Source organism: Scylla paramamosain, chromosome 19 (genome assembly GCF_035594125.1).
Source record: "Scylla paramamosain isolate STU-SP2022 chromosome 19, ASM3559412v1, whole genome shotgun sequence".
NCBI lineage: Eukaryota > Metazoa > Arthropoda > Malacostraca > Decapoda > Portunidae > Scylla > Scylla paramamosain.
Window position 1 is genome coordinate 11,964,596 of NC_087169.1, and position 17,121 is coordinate 11,981,716.

At 37.2% G+C, this 17,121-nt stretch overlaps 1 protein-coding gene across 1 annotated transcript; it reads right to left on the reverse strand.

Annotated features, from left to right (window-relative positions):
• Positions 1 to 91: 91 nt before the first annotated feature.
• LOC135109481 (X-ray repair cross-complementing protein 5-like) lies at positions 92 to 16,811 on the reverse strand. The gene is made up of 18 exons (XM_064020860.1): positions 16,657 to 16,811; positions 15,952 to 16,059; positions 15,738 to 15,840; positions 15,072 to 15,198; positions 14,344 to 14,466; positions 13,878 to 14,055; positions 13,605 to 13,745; positions 13,428 to 13,455; positions 13,092 to 13,256; positions 12,497 to 12,636; positions 11,892 to 12,029; positions 6,777 to 6,925; positions 6,110 to 6,254; positions 5,687 to 5,808; positions 5,231 to 5,391; positions 4,852 to 5,082; positions 3,178 to 3,320; positions 92 to 2,766 (listed from the first exon to the last, which is right to left on the reverse strand). The coding sequence occupies exons 1-18, from the start codon at positions 16,678 to 16,680 to the stop codon at positions 2,752 to 2,754; spliced, it is 2,241 nt and encodes a 746-aa protein (XP_063876930.1). The 5' UTR covers positions 16,681 to 16,811; the 3' UTR covers positions 92 to 2,751.
• Between the last annotated feature and the right edge of the window lie 310 nt (positions 16,812 to 17,121).

Here is a 17,121-nt window from a genome sequence, read left to right on the forward strand (position 1 = left end):
CAATTGCTTCCTCAGCCAGTTAATAATGCATGATTTGAAGTTTGGGATTGTCTTCCACATTAACAGGGAAAAAGGTGAAAAAAAAACTTGATGGAAAACAAATATTTGAACTTTTACAGTTTTTATATATATTAAAAAAAAAAAAAAAAAAAAAAAAAATCCAAATGTATTTGTGTGGTAATGCTAAGCTAAGAGTAACCAAGGACCTTCTCCATTTAAGACCAACACCTTGCTTTTCCTTTGGATGGTTAGGTAACTAATGCTACATTTGTACATACTTCAAACTATTCACAAGCAGAAGTTCACCCAGAAAAGTATTCGCTTTAATTACAGAGAGAAAAATGAAATTTGTAGCCTCAAAAGTTGTTCATTCCCAAAATAAATGAAGTTGTCAATGGTCTGCTTCATGTACAAATTTTGAAAAACCTCAGGTTCTCTTTCCTGGGTAGCTTGCTGCTTATAAGAACAGTGTTGATACAAGAAGTGTGCCTTACAAAATCAAAGCACAGCTGTGACCTGATGCACACCACAACAAATAAACCAAACAATTAATTTCTGTGTGTAGCATTAAGGTACAGAATGTGTGCCTGGTTGTACTCTTCTTTTATAATTTAAAATACCTACTATGAATGAACCCTTCAGAAATTATGTAAGTAGAAATATTTCACAATGCACACCACCATGAGTATGTAGAATACAGAGTATACAAATATATAAATTCAAGTATACAAAATAATGTGAATGAGGTGACTATTCTTGGCTGCTAGCTGTAACAATGATGTGAGGACCAAGACTCATGAACTATGGAATAAATTATGTGCTGATGTTCAAAAGTTGATGAACAAATTCTGTGCATGTGAAGAAATCAGATTTAAACATTTCAGTAAATTAATTAGGAGGAAAAGGTTTTACAATTAACCACATGAAGTAGTGTGGGCAAAGACAAGTTTTCACCATAATACATACTCAATTCTTGAAAAATAGAGACACAAGCTCCTCACTTACAGCAGAGCTTGGCGGGTCCTGGATTCTATCCCCACTGAGTGGTGCTATCCTAATGGTGTGGCAGAGGGTTTGACATTGTTTTGGTGACTCATAAATACTGCTGGACACCTGGCTCTCCTACACAGTGGTCTGCCCTTCCACATATTACTGCTATTTCCTGGAGTCTCCCACCCAGGCTGAATGCTTGCTCTGTCTTTTCCTCACACACACACACACACACACACACACACACATATATATATATATATATATATATATATATATATATATATATATATATATATATATATATATATATATATATATATATATATAAAATTCTTAAGACATTATGATTATCCAGTTCTTGCAGGCTATTTTCTTACCTTTAAAGTGATTAGTAAGCAATAAAGAAAGCTGCAGTGTTGCATGAACTATATAAAATACTCATGATAAAGCATTATAATTACTGAATCAAGCACCATGACAACAATGCAAGGCGTGCTTGATCTGTCATCAGTGACCTACCCTATTGTCCCAGGGCAAGTCACAGGCCTGGCCAACATGGGGTTTATGGTCCTGCTTGGCCCACATGTCTCAGGTAAGGGGTTGGATGTTTGCAGTCCAGGTGTCCCAAAGCACCACAAAATGACTAATATCATCCTTTCACCTGTGCACAAGTTTACATGCCTGTATACTCCTCATTTAGTGTCATCTTCTCATTGAATGTTACAGAATTTCTTTTGTGTTTAAGTGATGAGACATTTAATATGGGCAGTGAAGGAATGGTTTTTATTCACTCAAAGCAAATAGATTGCATGTTAGTAAAGAAACAATAAAGCACTGTAAAATGCACACTTTCCAATAAACACAGCAAACCATTAGCAGACCAGAGTGTTGATCCTCTGAGGTGCTCCACCCAAGAGGAGGGGCTTGTGTCTATAGTATTTGAGAATTGAGTATAGGTGTTGTTGGTCTTGGCATTATAGTATACGGATTGTAGCATGTTAGATATGCTTTTGTTGTTCTGTTAAACTTCCATTTTAAATTTTAGATTTTAATAAATTTCTAAATTTAACAACTTGTACCCAAGCCCAAGAAAAAAAAGCCTGTTTTTAAAATATGGGTATGGGTTAATATAAAAAGTAATTTTGATGCCTCTTTCTTCCACAATGAAATTATATTTATATATGCTTGAATGAGATACTTCCATTCCTAAGATCTCTGATAAGATGACTCAACACATTCATTATACTCCAACACACACACACACACACACACACACACACACACACACACACACACACACACACACACACACACACACACACACACACACACACACACAGCCTCAAATTAAACATCAACTTCTTGTGTAAACATTGTAAAATGATGTGAGGTGTGACTGAAGGTGCCACCCATTTCACTGGGTAATCCTTGCATCTGTGCTTGTTATCAATCACCCCTTCCTGCCTTGGTTCTGGAGATTTAGTTATGATGATGATGATGGTGGTGAATGATTAATTACTCATCATGTTAAATGTCACCCTGTTTTACTCAGAAGTTATCACATCATTTGATCAACATTTTCCTGTATATCTGAGGTGGATGCTGTATGAAATGAAAAATGGGAGTAAGATATGTCAAGCAAAAAAAAGTTAGAACATTCATCAATGAAATTATTTTTACCTGGCTTGACCCACCAAGAGGTCCAGTGACCTCTTGCTGGTACACACATCTGCTGCCTTCACATGATGGTGTGGTGAACTACAGGCCATCCAGCTGCAAGATAAACAACACCACTGTTCAAAGACATATACAAACTAACCATACACAAATGAGAAAACACAAAGGATTGTTACAAGACTGATGTACCATGCAAGGACTCAATAAAAAGAGAAAATTTAGCCTTTCAAATCCAGTTGTTGCAAGGGTGTAAAACAGAAATATGAAATTTTGAAAGATATTCAGAGAAAACCTAGATATAGATATATAAATCTAGATATCTTTATATATATATATATATATATATATATATATATATATATATATATATATATATATATATATATATATATATATATATATATATATATATAAAGATAAATGCAGGGAATTACCTTCAAATACTTTAGCTAGTAAATTTATTGATCTCATGCTTCCCTTCATCCCTAATCACATCACAGAACTCACCAGGTCCTCCATCTCGTCTCCTGCATCCTGCACAGGCGGTGGGGCCTCCTGTGTCCCTTGGTCCAGCTGGAGGAAGGTGCTCGCCTCCTCCTTGCTCAAGCTGCTTCTTCCATTCTCCTCAACAGTTATTAGTCCAAGATTGCCTGGAAATTATAATTGGCTATTCTAAGTGGATGTCTCTTGCTTCTCTGTACTAAATCTATGTTTGGTACAGTGATGTTTTTCAGCCATTTAACAAAGGTGTAAACTGAGGAATGGAGTTAAATTGGCTATGTAAAAATAAGGAGGTTAAGGAGGGATGGGTTAGTTCACTTAATAAAGTTTGTTGGAGTGCAAGGCATATAAGGTGTGTGTGTGTGTGTGTGTGTGTGTGTGTGTGTGTGTGTGTGTGTGTGTGTGTGTGTGTGTGTGAAGAGAGAGAGAGAGAGAGAGAGAGAGAGAGAGAGAGAGAGAGAGAGAGAGAGAGAGAGAGAGAGAGAGAGAGAGAGAGAGAGAGAGAGAGAGAGAGAGAGAGAGAGAGAGAGAGAGAGAGAGAGAGAGAGAGAGAGAGAGAGAGAGAGAGAGAGAGAGAGAGAGAGAGAGAGAGAGAGAGAGAGAGAGAGAGAGAGAGAGAGAGAGAGAGAGAGAGAGAGAGAGAGAGAGAGAGAGAGAGAGAGAGAGAGAGAGAGAGAGAGAGAGAGAGAGAGAGAGAGAGAGAGAGAGAGAGAGAGAGAGAGAGAGAGAGTACAGGGAGGTCCCCTTGTGGTTTTAGCATCTGTTATATGAGACACCGATGATATGAGATGTGAGAGTTAGAGAACAGTTTCTTTATAATGAGCGCAAAAATCCCATAGCACGAGCTTCAGTCCAAGGCAATAAAATTACAAAGTTTAAAATGTGAGCCTTCCTGCACCAGATGTGGAGAGACAGTTTGTGAGAGCTGGAAGAGAACCATACCCTTCCCCTATCCCTTATCTACCATTCATTCTCCCACCAGTTCTCTTTTAAACTGAACTCTGTGTCCTTTGGACTCCCACTCCTACGGCTTTACGGCTAGTTATTATACTTATACTCTATCCTCATTTTGCTTGCAAGCATATTCACAATACAATACAAGTACAGTGTACAGTGCTTTTATGTAACTGATTGGTGCTTGGATGTATTACAGTGTTACTGGTGGCATGTTCTTTCCTTGGCTGTCTTTGGTGTAGTGTTGTGCAGGTGACTGACCACATGGTGTATAGACTGTGACTTGTTTTGCCTGTCAAGTGCTAACTATGCCTCCCAAGTGGCCAATGAGTTCCAGTGCAAGTTTTAGCAATAAAGCTAAGTGATCTGGAGTATCAATTAATACTTGCAAAGAAGGTACAAATTAAAAGACACAGGAGTGGTAAGAAAGTTACTTTCCCTGATACATTAAGTAGACAATGGTGTGTTACCACATTTCATATGTTTAATTAATATAAAATCATGCTCTTTGTATGCTGTTTTCTCTTTCATGTTGCTTTATTGATATGTTTGTTGCTACATTTTAGCTTGAAAACTTACTGTTGACAAGGGCCACAGAACCTAACCCCTTTTTTGCCATTAGCTACATTTCATTATATGAGAATTCACTATATGAACAATTCAAATGGAATCTAACAGCTCATATCATCAAGACCTCTCTGAATTCATGAGGGGAAAAACACATACCTTCCTTCACCCGGTCCCACAGATCCTTCAGAGAAAGGGAGATCACAACATCCTTGAAGCGAGAGGTAAGAAATCTATTGTAGGTTGCTGGGTCAATACTCTGGGACTCATGGCGGAAGGTGGTAAGGCACTCCAGCACCTTGTCCAGCATGGCAGCAGCAACTGGCCCACTGCTGGCCCCTGCAAGGCTGTCTAGGAGCTGCAGGATCACATCTCCCATCTGCCTGCAGACTGCAATGAGCATGGTTAGCATTTTATTCTACATTTTTTTCATCTTTTACCTTTTTTTGTGGAAATCTTATATCTAGAAAAATAAATAAATAAATAAAAAGACAAATACATAAAAACAAATAAAATAAAATAAACAATAAAACCTTACTGTCATTGAAATTAGGAGCCTCTCCCCGAAGGAGTGCCATGAAGTCCTTAACTGGGGAGGCCGTGGTCACCTGAGTCACCTGGTGCTGTATGAGGTCACTGGCACTCAAGCTGTCGTCCACCTTGACTCTCTTCTCACTGCCATCCTTTTTGTCCTCATCACTGTGTTTGCAGCAAGTCCCCATTAGATGATGTTATTTTGTCATCATTTGAAAATATGATATGTACCTACATTTTTCTTTCTGTGAGGTTTTGTTTCTTATTTCTTTTCCTTCACTGATTACACAGATGCATATAATTATCACCTATACTGCCTCAGTGTCATATAATGTGACCTACAGAAAATTATACATGAACTGAAGTTGATAAAAGAGTACAATGACAACAAGAAGTGACATGCCAAAAGAGAAGAAACACCAAAGGCCATAACCTTATCAATGTAAGGTGCAGTACTCACACATCAAACACATTCTGGGGTCTCTTGGATGCTACGGGAGCCTGGGTAGGGAACAATTTCTTCAGTGTGGCAGCCACTTTGTCCCTTGCCTCACACACCTTTTCTGGCACCTCCAGGATTTTCTGCCAATAGGAATAACTTAACATGTTTGAGTCAATACTTTACTTACATGCTTCATTCTTCCCTAGTGACTAAGGGATCTGATAATTTGTAAAGACTAAGTGATGAGTTGCAGAGTTTTTCATAAATTTTTATTATAGTTTTCATAAAAGCATTCCAGGAGCTATCACCTGCAGTAAGCCTTAAATTCCTAGTCTAGCTACAAAAAAGTTAATAAATGTGCACTGTTGTTAGATGATTGAAGCTGGAATAGAAATTAGGCAAAATATCTCAAAGTTTTCTACTCCAACAAGGTTATCTCACAAGGATGTGTGGAGCAGGTTCAGGCAGTTTTCCTCCAGGGTTTAGAGCGCGGTGAGTGAGGACATTATAGAAGTGTTGTATCTGAGGATTAAGGACAGTCGTGGGGTCTAGAATGTCCTCCTCCTCCTCATCATCATCATCCTCTCTGCAAGTTAAGGGATGAAAAGGATTTGTACTCCAAAATACAATGATTAAAATGAACATAGAAACTACTGCACAGCATCTCTTGAAATACTAAAAATTTTTATACCAGTCATCCATATACAAAAGCAAGTGATCAAATAATACAAAGCATGTTATGTAAGAAACATTATGAAAGGGCAGGGGTAAACCAGTGTATGCTGTCAGGCCTTGCTATGGATGTATGTGTCCAGCTGTGCTATGTCTAATCTCCTAGGGTGTAGTAGGGTGGTCCACGAGACTATCCCTTTCCACCAGGGGACAACAGGGCTAAGAGTGTAGATGACATATGTATGAGTTTAAGGCAACCCTGGGTCTGGGCAACCCTATGAGGGACTGCCAGCCTGGTATATATATAGATGTTATATAATACAAAAATTACTTCCTTTACCTAGTTCCAAACCAACTGATACACTGACAACAAATATACAGATCATGTTATGAAAAATTAATTAATCCTCATTACTCTAAACACATCCACACCCACCCCTTGACATGAGACAGATCCATGGCATCTATCAGACTGTCAATGGCATCCTTCTCCTCTTGCTTCAGGTTGTCTATCCTTGGCTGCAGTGAAGGGAAGGTGAGGCGCTCCACATCTTGGATGAATGGAAGCTGGATCCAGAGGAGGCACTGAGAAGGAAGCAATGGGTGAGGGCAATAAGGAACATTCAATCTGTCAGATACTCAGTTTGTCATGTTATATAAGTGTTTCCCTTGCGAATACTGAGGAAAACAATGTGACAATTAGATGCACAGGCATACAGTGGAACCTTGGTTCTTGAACTTAATTTGTTCCTGAATGTCGTTCAAAATCCAAAATGTTAGAAAACTGAAATTATTTTCCCCACAGGAATCAATGTAAAATGGATTAATCCGTTCCCAGACACCTGTCCACCCTGTCATAGCAGCTTATGACAGTCACTCCCACATCCAAGATGGCTGTTTCACAACATCACCAGCTCACATTTATCCAGAAAGGATGTATTGAATGAACTTAGTGACACAGAACTCCTCAGAAGATACTGTTTAGACAATTTAGGTATTCTCTTTGTCACCAATCTAGTAAGGGTAGCCTTACAGAGGGACAGAGAAAGGAGCAACCCACTTACCACCAACATGAATGTGATCATAATACTTAAACATCTTGCTACTTGGAAAAGCTACTGGGAAAATGCATTTGTGCAGTAGTGATGACAAGAAAGCAACAAGTGGCTTGGGATTACTCCTGAGCAGTTCAGTTCAGTTGGTATTTTGGTGTATTGCCTTTGCAATGGCACCCCTAAAATTTTTTTTCTACTGTTGCTGCTGTTTCTACCTTATTAAATAGATCCTTTCTTTCCACACTGATGTTATGATGTTCTTATAGTCTTGTCGTTTATTATCTTTATCAAAGAATAAGAGTTTTTCCAGCATATTTGTGTGATAAGATTGTTGGATGAGTCTTGTAGTGTTTCTGATGTCTTGCAGTTTTGGGCAACATAGCAGAAAATGTTCTAGGTTTTCTTTGTCATAGTTACATAGAGGGCAGCTTGTTTCTTCATTTCTATGTCTACTCCTCCACCCTAACTCCAGGGTATTTGTTCTAACCTTGAATAGCAAGTCAGATAGTAAGGTATTATCATAAATTGCTGTTTCCATCTCGATTTCATTTTTAAACTTTCAGTAAATAGTTAGACAGTGTTTAGTTTCTAACTCTGCTTCCCAGCATTCAGCATCCCAATCCATGATTTTGTTGCTTATCTCTTCTTTAATAATTTCTCTTATTTTATTAACATTTATGTTTATTTCTAACATATATGTCTTAATAATTTTTATCCATGGATCTTTCGAGGTTTCCATTATATCTTCAAAGATTGTTTTTTGGTAATGTATTGTTACCTTGCATAATGTCTTACATAGTTGAGTTTGGTCTTCATGTCTCTTACTGTGTGAGATGATGCTCCTATTTCTTCTCTTATTGCACTATTTGTGGTATAGACTGGGGAATTCATTACATATCTGTATGCTCTGTTTTCTGCTTTTTGTAGTGTAACTATTTTTTTTTTTTTTGTATAGTCTACTACTTCTTCCCTAAACATTATTAATGGTAAAACAACACTTTTCCAATATGTTGTTCATATGAGAACTTTATTGCAAATTCTTGTGATGGATAGTATCATGTCTGCATATCTGTTGCTTCATGTATTTTCTTATGTTCAAGTAGAAAGTTCCTTTTGTTCATTATTTTTGTTCCTAAATACTTTTACTTCTTATTTTCAGTAGTACTGTTCAAGTAAAAAATATTGTGTGGCTTTTTTTCTTTATTCAATTGCAATCCACAGTCCTCCACAACTTCTATTAGTAACTTTACATTTTGTTTAGCCTCATCTTCATTGTTAAAAGAAACATTCCATCATCAGCAAAAAATAGTGAGGGCAGGGCACATACATCACTCCTGAATCTAGCGTTGGATTGGTTAAGTTTTTTTGATGATATAATATATCACCATAAGAAATATGACCCATTGCAGCCTTGTCGTATGCCATTTGTTATTTCAATATTACACATTTCTTTATCGTTAAGGAATATTTTAGTGTTGTCTTCAGAATATACTTTGGTAATGAGGTCAATTAACTTTGGGTGTATCTTATATTTTAACATTACTTTCATTAACATTTTTCTGCTTATATCGTCAAATGCCTTTGCAAAGTCTACTGATATTAATATAAGTGATTTCTTATGTTCATAACTCTTCTATATACAGTAAATTAGTATAAGTAAATTGTCTGCTGCTCTTCTATTTTCAGTATATGCATTCTGTTCTTCCATTAATTTATCATTTTCTTGTAGATGTCTTTGCATTTTATTTTTTATGATTCCCATTAATAATCTATATGTGGTGTATGTAAGGGCTATTGGTCTCTGATCTTTTATTGTTGGTTTTTGCCTTTTTCTCCAATAGTTTAGTAACTGATGTTCTCCATGTATCTGGGATTATTCCAGTATCAATGACATTATTTAATGATTGTAGGAGTGTCGTTTTACATTTATCATTGTGCATCATAGCAATAAATTCTGTCTTAATTTCATTGGGTCCTGCTGCTCTTCTAGTTTTTGTCTGTTTTATTTGGTATTCTAACTCAGTCATTGTAATTTTACAATCTTTCATTGGTTTTATATCATCAGTATTTATTATGAATGCTGCATCCAGATATTCTCTTCAATGATGTGGTATTGTTAATTCATTACTATCTATAATAACTGATTAATTGTCATAACAGTTTGAGTGTATTTTCATATTCTTGTTTTATATTATTATTATTCCATATTTCAGGTATATTATTTCTTTCTTTGTTATTATTTTTCCCAAAATTCTTTAATCTTCATAGGATACTCATGTATTTTCTCTTGTACTTCTTCTTCGTCATATAGTATAATAACTTTTTTTCTTCTCATTACTTTTACCTCTTATCTTGTTTATGTGCTGCCAGATTTTTCTGTTGTTTTTGTTTGCTTTTATTTCTGAAGTTATTTTTTCATGTTTTGTTAATTCACTCTTTATTTTACTTTTCACACTTTCTTTCTGCTTGTAGTATAGTTCCTTATATTTTCCTTTTTCTTCTACAGTTGTTGAATTTCATAACTTCTGGTTGTATTATTTTCTCTTTTTCTGTTCTTATTTCTTCATTAAACCAAATTGGTTCTATTCTGCTATCTTCCTCATCTAGTTTTGCATTCCCTATTCTTATGGTCCTTTTCATTGTCTTATCTGCTGCTTCTTTTGTTTTTATTTCTAAGTCTGACACTATGCATTCACTGGTGTTCAGCTTTTTTTTTCTAATTATTTTATATACTCCTTTGTAGTGTGTTCATCTATTTTCAAGTAATGTGTGGTCTTTGTACTTTGATCCTCCTTGGGTCTCTTGCAATTTTCCATGATAACTAAAATTCGGTTATTAGTTTATGATCTGATAGATCATACTTATCACCATTTTCATCTATTCTCATATTATCAAAGTACTTCTATAAATATTTATCAATGCAAAGTCAATAGTACTACACTGATCACCTCTTTGCCTTGTCATCTCTCCTTCACTGTCTATACTGCAGTTCAATAAATTATGATTCAATGTTCTGAAATGTTTAGCACTCGCATACCATTATTCTTTATTTTCTGTTTTCCAATAATCCCAATGTGACTGTTGAAGTTTCCGACAATAATATATTTTCCATGTATATTCTTTCCTATTGTTAGGACTTCCTCTTCAATGAATTTATTTCTTGTATTATCCTTTACAGGTATATAAACAATTATTAAAGTAAATTTTAAAGTGTTCACTTCACATTCTACTATAAGTAAGTCTTCTGCTTTTGACTCAACTTCCTTTGTAGTTATGTTATTACCTTTTTAAGAAGCATTAATCCACCACCTTTTTTGTCAGATATTTTCCTCATTCTGTTTATACAACTTATTTCATCACTGAAATTTAATGGTAACCACATTTGCTGTGTTTCAGTTAAGCATAGTATTGTGCTGCTGTCTATATATTTTTCTAATTAGATTCCTTTTACCTTTGTTAATCCTTGAATCTATAAATTTTATACTAAAACTTAAGTTATTTCTTACTTCATTAGTTTTTGCCTTATTTATGAAAAATTTCTCTCCTCAGTTGGCTGTTTTTGATAAACCATCCTGTTTCTCCATTATTCTTTTTCTACTAGTTGTTTTCTAAGTTCCTTATTCCTTCAAGTTGTGCTAGTATGTGTGGGTTACAGGTTTAACCACAACATATTTTCATCTCTTTCAAGTGCTTTTAATAAAGTTATACTTATATTTTCACAAGCTGCATGATTCCATGATGCACATTTATCACACTGAATGCCTTCTTCATCATCACTAACATTTATCTTGCAGTGTTTACAGACTTCCTTACTTGATGCTTGGCTTGTCAAATTTCTTCTACATTAAGTTTTCCTTTAAATCCACATTCTTTACACTCTTTACTCAATGCTCTTCTCTTTTTATGTCCTTCCATAGATATATGTTTAAACAAGCAGCAGTGTCATCTACTCCTGAAGACGACCTGTGACTTGTGAGCAATGAAAACTGTTTCTTTACATCAAGGCTTTTCAAAAGGATAACAGTTACCTTATTTCAAAGACTGAATTACTGTCTTCCACTCTGTGTCTCTCCTCCAAATATATTTATAGAAACTATAAATTAGTAATAAATGGCAGTTTTTACGTCTTCTTGTATTTGAAATCAAGTAACTCTGTTCCATAATCAAATTATGGTGCTGCAACTGAAGCAATTATGAGTTCAAAATTTTGTTCAAAAACCAATTTGTTCGAAAAGGGAGGCATTTGGTAACCGAGATTCCATTGAATTTGATACGGTTTCCAACAACGAGAACGAGAAAGGGATACAAAAACAGTCTAAATGTACCCAGTGGACAGAGTACATCTCACTTATTTCAGCCACCAGTCTCACTAAAAGAGATCTTACCATAAACCACCTATTTTCTCCATGAATCCAAAAAGACTATTTCATTAAAATTGTCAAAATGAATGTTTTTTGTAACTGAATGCAAATCCAATCTCAGCTTTCCTTTCTCACCTCATGGTCTTTGGTGATTTCAGGGAACAGTACCCCTAGTCTGGGGTTGAGGTTCTGGCTGTACACTCTCCTGGTGATGGCAACCATATCCATCTCCACCAAGGCCTGGATGAGTGCTGACAGGGCCACTGCTGCTGCCTAGGTAAAGTGATGTGGAATAAAACACTGGGGTCACCATAATTATCTTACTACCATTCACTACATAACAAGAGTAAAAAATGGATTAGATGTACTTTGGTTACATAAAACAGTCTCCTAATATGCTAGATACAAAACACAAGACAATAAAAACCTTCATTACTTTGCAAATCCTTCAGAGCAATAAGATTGGACACAAAGTTTGATGTCTAATAAAACACATGCTCCCTTTCAATATATCAATCAATCAACATCCAGCTGATATATATTCCTAATGAAATGATCATGACAGGATTTTATAAGACAGCAGCTAACTGCTTCAGAAGACAATGGAAAATGCACTGAATGATTATGATCACAGTATGCTGAATTAAAAAGGATGTATGCTGTGTCTTCATATAAGCGAGAACTGTGCGTTGAATAAATACATACATGAGGAACAGAAAGGGGTTGACAGACCAACTCACATCATCATTGTCACGAGCAGTCACCACAAGAACCTGGTTGCCTGCCCTGATCCAGTGCGGCACATGCTTGGCCTCAGTGAACCCAAGGACGGACATGCTTCGGGGACTTTTGGACTTGTATGCCATCTTCATATCCTCATCTGGAAGAGCAGAGAATAACTGAACATTTGAAATGAGCCAAGATATGAAATAAGTATGGTATACATGGGGAGAGCAGACAAAAATAAATGAATAAATGAAAAGCAAAAATAAAAACACCAAAGAAGACTTGTGTAAGTACTAAAAATGTGTCAAATTTAGATTAAAAAAAAAGGCACAAGAAGAAAACAATCAAAAGATATGATAGAGAGAGAGAGAGAGAGAGAGAGAGAGAGAGAGAGAGAGAGGAGAGAGAGAGAGAGAGAGAGAGAGAGAGAGAGAGAGAGAGAAGAGAGATGAGAGAGAGAGAGAGAGAGAGAGAAACTTAAATCTATGTTAAACATATGTTAAACATGACTGAAAACAAGTAAAAAAAAAAACCCACAAGAACAGTAACACAAATCACAAGCAGTCCCATAAGAGACAGGGGAAGGGGAGAGGAGCACAAACCACACACCTGAGACGGGAACGAGGGTGGTGCCATAGAAATACCCGTCAATCACTTCATCCTCGGGCACCGCTGTCTGCTTCTCATCATACAGGTGGTACGAAACCTCCTTGGTGATGACTGCTGAAGGGTCCCCACTGTAGCTCTTCTTCCAGGTGGGGCAAGGTAACATCCCTCACCTGCAATAAAGGGATACAAGACCTGCCATTTTTCTTCAATCTTAAATCCCCATGATCTAGTGACAAGCTCCTTACAATACTGACAACTCATAATTCTCAGCAGATATGAAGGCTTAAAACTAAAGAAGAGAGTGAAATGTTACTTGATTACTGATCATGACAGTACATGCAAACTCTAAATGTATCTGCACATCCTGGAGAGGCAAAGGTGAGGTTCTGATCACACAATAAGTTAGAATGAGAAAAATGGAAATACTTTTCTGCCTTAGTAACATCCTTGATGAAAGCTCCAGCTGGAAGTTGAGGTGAAAGATATGGACAAATATACAGACATGGGGTTCACCTTGATCTTGCCAGTGATGGGGATTTTGAAGTCTGCTCCAATATCAAGAGTTGTGTTCCATGATGCACTGGCTTGTTTCTTCTTTTCAAAAAACATGAGCTGCGGCAAGGCATCCTCAAAACTGCACAGCATCCCATCAACCTGGAAATGTAGAAATGGATGGCTTTGTGTGATGTGTGTACTTTTATAGCAAATTATTAAATGTTATATAATATTAGCATCCCTCACCCACCACCATCAAAAACTCCTGCTCTATTTCCCATCCAGCATTACCTTGGCCACTATACGAGCCACCACAGCCTCCCCGGCCATCTGCACCATGGTCTTGGGCTTCCCATTCCAGTTGAGGGAAGGCTTCTTGGGGGAGCTGCTGTCATTGCCATCAGAAGTGCCGGGCTGCTTTGCATCCCCATCCTCCTCCTCATTTAAGTCTCTCAAAATATCTGGTCCACTGATGAAGAAAGAGAAATAAAGTAAACTTTTCATACATAATTTCTTCTTAAATGCAACAAAAATAATTTTCTCTTGTTAAAACATAAAAAGGATACCTTTCTTGGTAAAATATACAAAATTCTAATATCCAACTACAATGGCATAAAATCTGTAGCTTTCTAGTAATAAATAATGATTACAGAAAGGAAAAGCAGAAAATATATGAACAAAGTCTTTACAATAACAAAACAAGACAGTGCAGTTAATGTCCATAACAAGATAATGGGATACAATAAGCTCAACTCACATCACAACCAACTCTATCCCTTCATTAAGTAGTCCTGATGTGATGGCAGTGCTCTGATCATCACTAAATTCACCACTGAAGTCTGTGAGCAGCACTATCTTCTTCCCAGTGAAACGCTTCCCACTGTAAGGACAAAGGTGCATTAGTGCATGAAAGCTGCCCAATAAAGCTATAAGATGAGATATCAAGCTTTTGCTTGAGTGTTCTGAACAGACAAGTTGCCAACAGAGATGAGTGAAAGTTGGGGGATGGCTTTTATCTGGCAGTGGAATCACAGAGATAAATAATGATGCTGAGTTTGTTGATGCCAACTGAGTTGGTGCTTGTTTTATTTAGTGAACAGTATTCTGTGGGACAGGAAAAGTTAAAAGGATGAACAGGCAAACAAAGAGGACAGATTTACTTAAAGAATCACAATATCAGCATTGCATGATATGGCATGTCCAAAATGTCTTACAACACCAAAAAAAGTGTTGTAAGATAAGCAAAGATAAAAGTGTAAAAGTAACTGTGCTGTGCATATTATAATTTTAGATCAGACAAAACTTGAAAGAATACATAATGGGAGAGAGAGAGAGAGAGAGAGAGAGAGAGAGAGAGAGAGAGAGAGAGAGAGAGAGAGAGAGAGAGAGAGAGAGAGAGAGAGAGAGAGAGAGAGAGAGAGAGAGAGAGAGAGAGAGAGAGAGAGAGAGAGAGAGAGAGAGAGAGAGAGAGAGAGCTGCACTCACTCTGGGTCATGCAGCAGGTCCATGGCCACCACCAGTGCATCCAGCCAGTCTCCACTGCTGCCACCACATCCTTGGTTCTCTACCTGTTTCATCATATCCCAGTCCACCAACCTCACTTCCTGCAGAACTGAGAAAACATGGAATGGTGTCAGGATGTACTGCAACTCTCAATACTATATAGTAAAGACCCAGTTATGGCAGATTCTTTTATGATGCAACCTGCTGATAACAAACAAGTACAGACATTTGTGACGTACAGCTGAAGGAGAGAGAGAGAGAGAGAGAGAGAGAGAGAGAGAGAGAGAGAGAGAGAGAGAGAGAGAGAGAGAGAGAGAGAGAGAGAGAGAGAGAGAGAGAGAGAGAGAGAGAGAATTATAATTGAAGATCAACCAAAGATTAAAATCTTTTTACTTAATTATTTTCTAACATTTATATATATATATATATATATATATATATATATATATATATATATATATATATATATATATATATATATATATATATATATATTTCAGATTTTAATTTGTGAATGCATTATGACAATTATGATGAAGCACAAAACTATTTGATAAAAGAAACACAAATTTGCAAGCCATAATCTGTCTGTTCACTTTTTAGCCAGCCCTGCTTCCTTGCCCACCCACTCCCTGTTGAGTGCCTCACCTGTTACATGCTGGTACTGGTTACCTGTTGCCAGCTGGTTGTTGGTCCCGGCTGTGCCAAATGTGACAACACCCACAACATCATAGCACTTCTCGGCAAATATCTGGTGTGAGGAGGGTTTATATATTATACAATGTAAGTCAACACAGCCATGTCACTAAATCACAACATTTAATAAACTCGCTACACGAGACACAAATAGTTGACCACCAACCTTTCTTTGCAGGATGAAGCGGAGGCAGTCCTTGGCGCGGGTGAAGAAGGTGGGCTCGGTGCCAGAACACACACCACGGCCCACATCTAGCACCACCACAATGCCCTCCTGGGGAACAGATCACCTTGTGTCACAGTGTATCAGGAGATGCATTTCCTTTGTGAACATTTCCACCTTAGAATATAGATGACAAAAATAATAAGCCCCTTAAATAAAACATGGGTCTCTAGGTGGTGCTGTATTTTCTGTTATAAAAGATGGAGATTTTCTAGCAAGCTACATTATTTGAAAAACTACATTCACCAAAATATTCTTAATGGGGAGGCTTACACGATGTAACATATTATACGACACCCAACACAACCTAACGTAACCAAACTAAATACGAACCTCGCACAAACAAACAAAACTCAACACAATCGTACCAAACCATTCACACATCCATACCACAGCTGACAGCAATATATGAAGTCCCTTGGCTGAAACGAACCGTTGAAAATCTCATTATAACCCACCTTACACTTAGAATCGCGAGCCATCCTCTGTTCCCTGCCAGCCTTTACCACCACCAGGGCAGCATGACAAGACCTGACAGGCAGCACACCCCCACGTTATCATTGTGCAATGCATTGCACCATCTAGCCACCACACCGCCAATATGACAACATCTACAGGCAAGGATGTGCACAGTGTGACCGAGCTTACCCCTATCTTGGGCTTGGGAGGCATGGCGGGAGGCAGGGAGAGGCAAGATGACAGGAGCAGCCGGACAGACGCCCAAGGAACAGCCGCCAATGTTGTCCTAATGCCTCCCGCCTTTTGCTCTGTTCACTTCGGCAACTGCAACCTCGGCTAATCTATATTTCCTTACGTCCTAACCAGCATTTATTTAATTCAATATATTCTTCACATCAAATAACACATGGAAAAATTTATAAAGTATATTATCATGTATCATAAAGGGAGATTCTTTAAAGAATAGTTCGGCTTCGGGCCAGGACAGTTCACTCAACATTGATTTTGTTGACATATTTATATCTATATCACTTTCAGAAAAAAAAAGATATATATATACGGAAGAAATTAAAATTTGTATTACGTAAAGAGTCTTCCAAGAGTTTCCTTGTAAATTTCACTTCGGTATGAAACAGTTCGGCTACTCATTAACAT

What these genes read in the sequence shown, in the direction of transcription:
- LOC135109481 (XM_064020860.1), bottom strand. Translation starts at nt 16,680, where the DNA reads ATGCCTCCCAAGCCCAAGATAGGG. An exon ending in GATCTGTCTCATGTCAAGGG is followed by an intron (nt 6,255 to 6,776) that starts GTGGGTGTGGAT and finishes CTTAACTTGCAG; the next exon opens with AGAGGATGATGATGATGAGG. An exon ending in AACCTGCTCCACACATCCTT is followed by an intron (nt 5,809 to 6,109) that starts GTGAGATAACCT and finishes TCCTATTGGCAG; the next exon opens with AAAATCCTGGAGGTGCCAGA.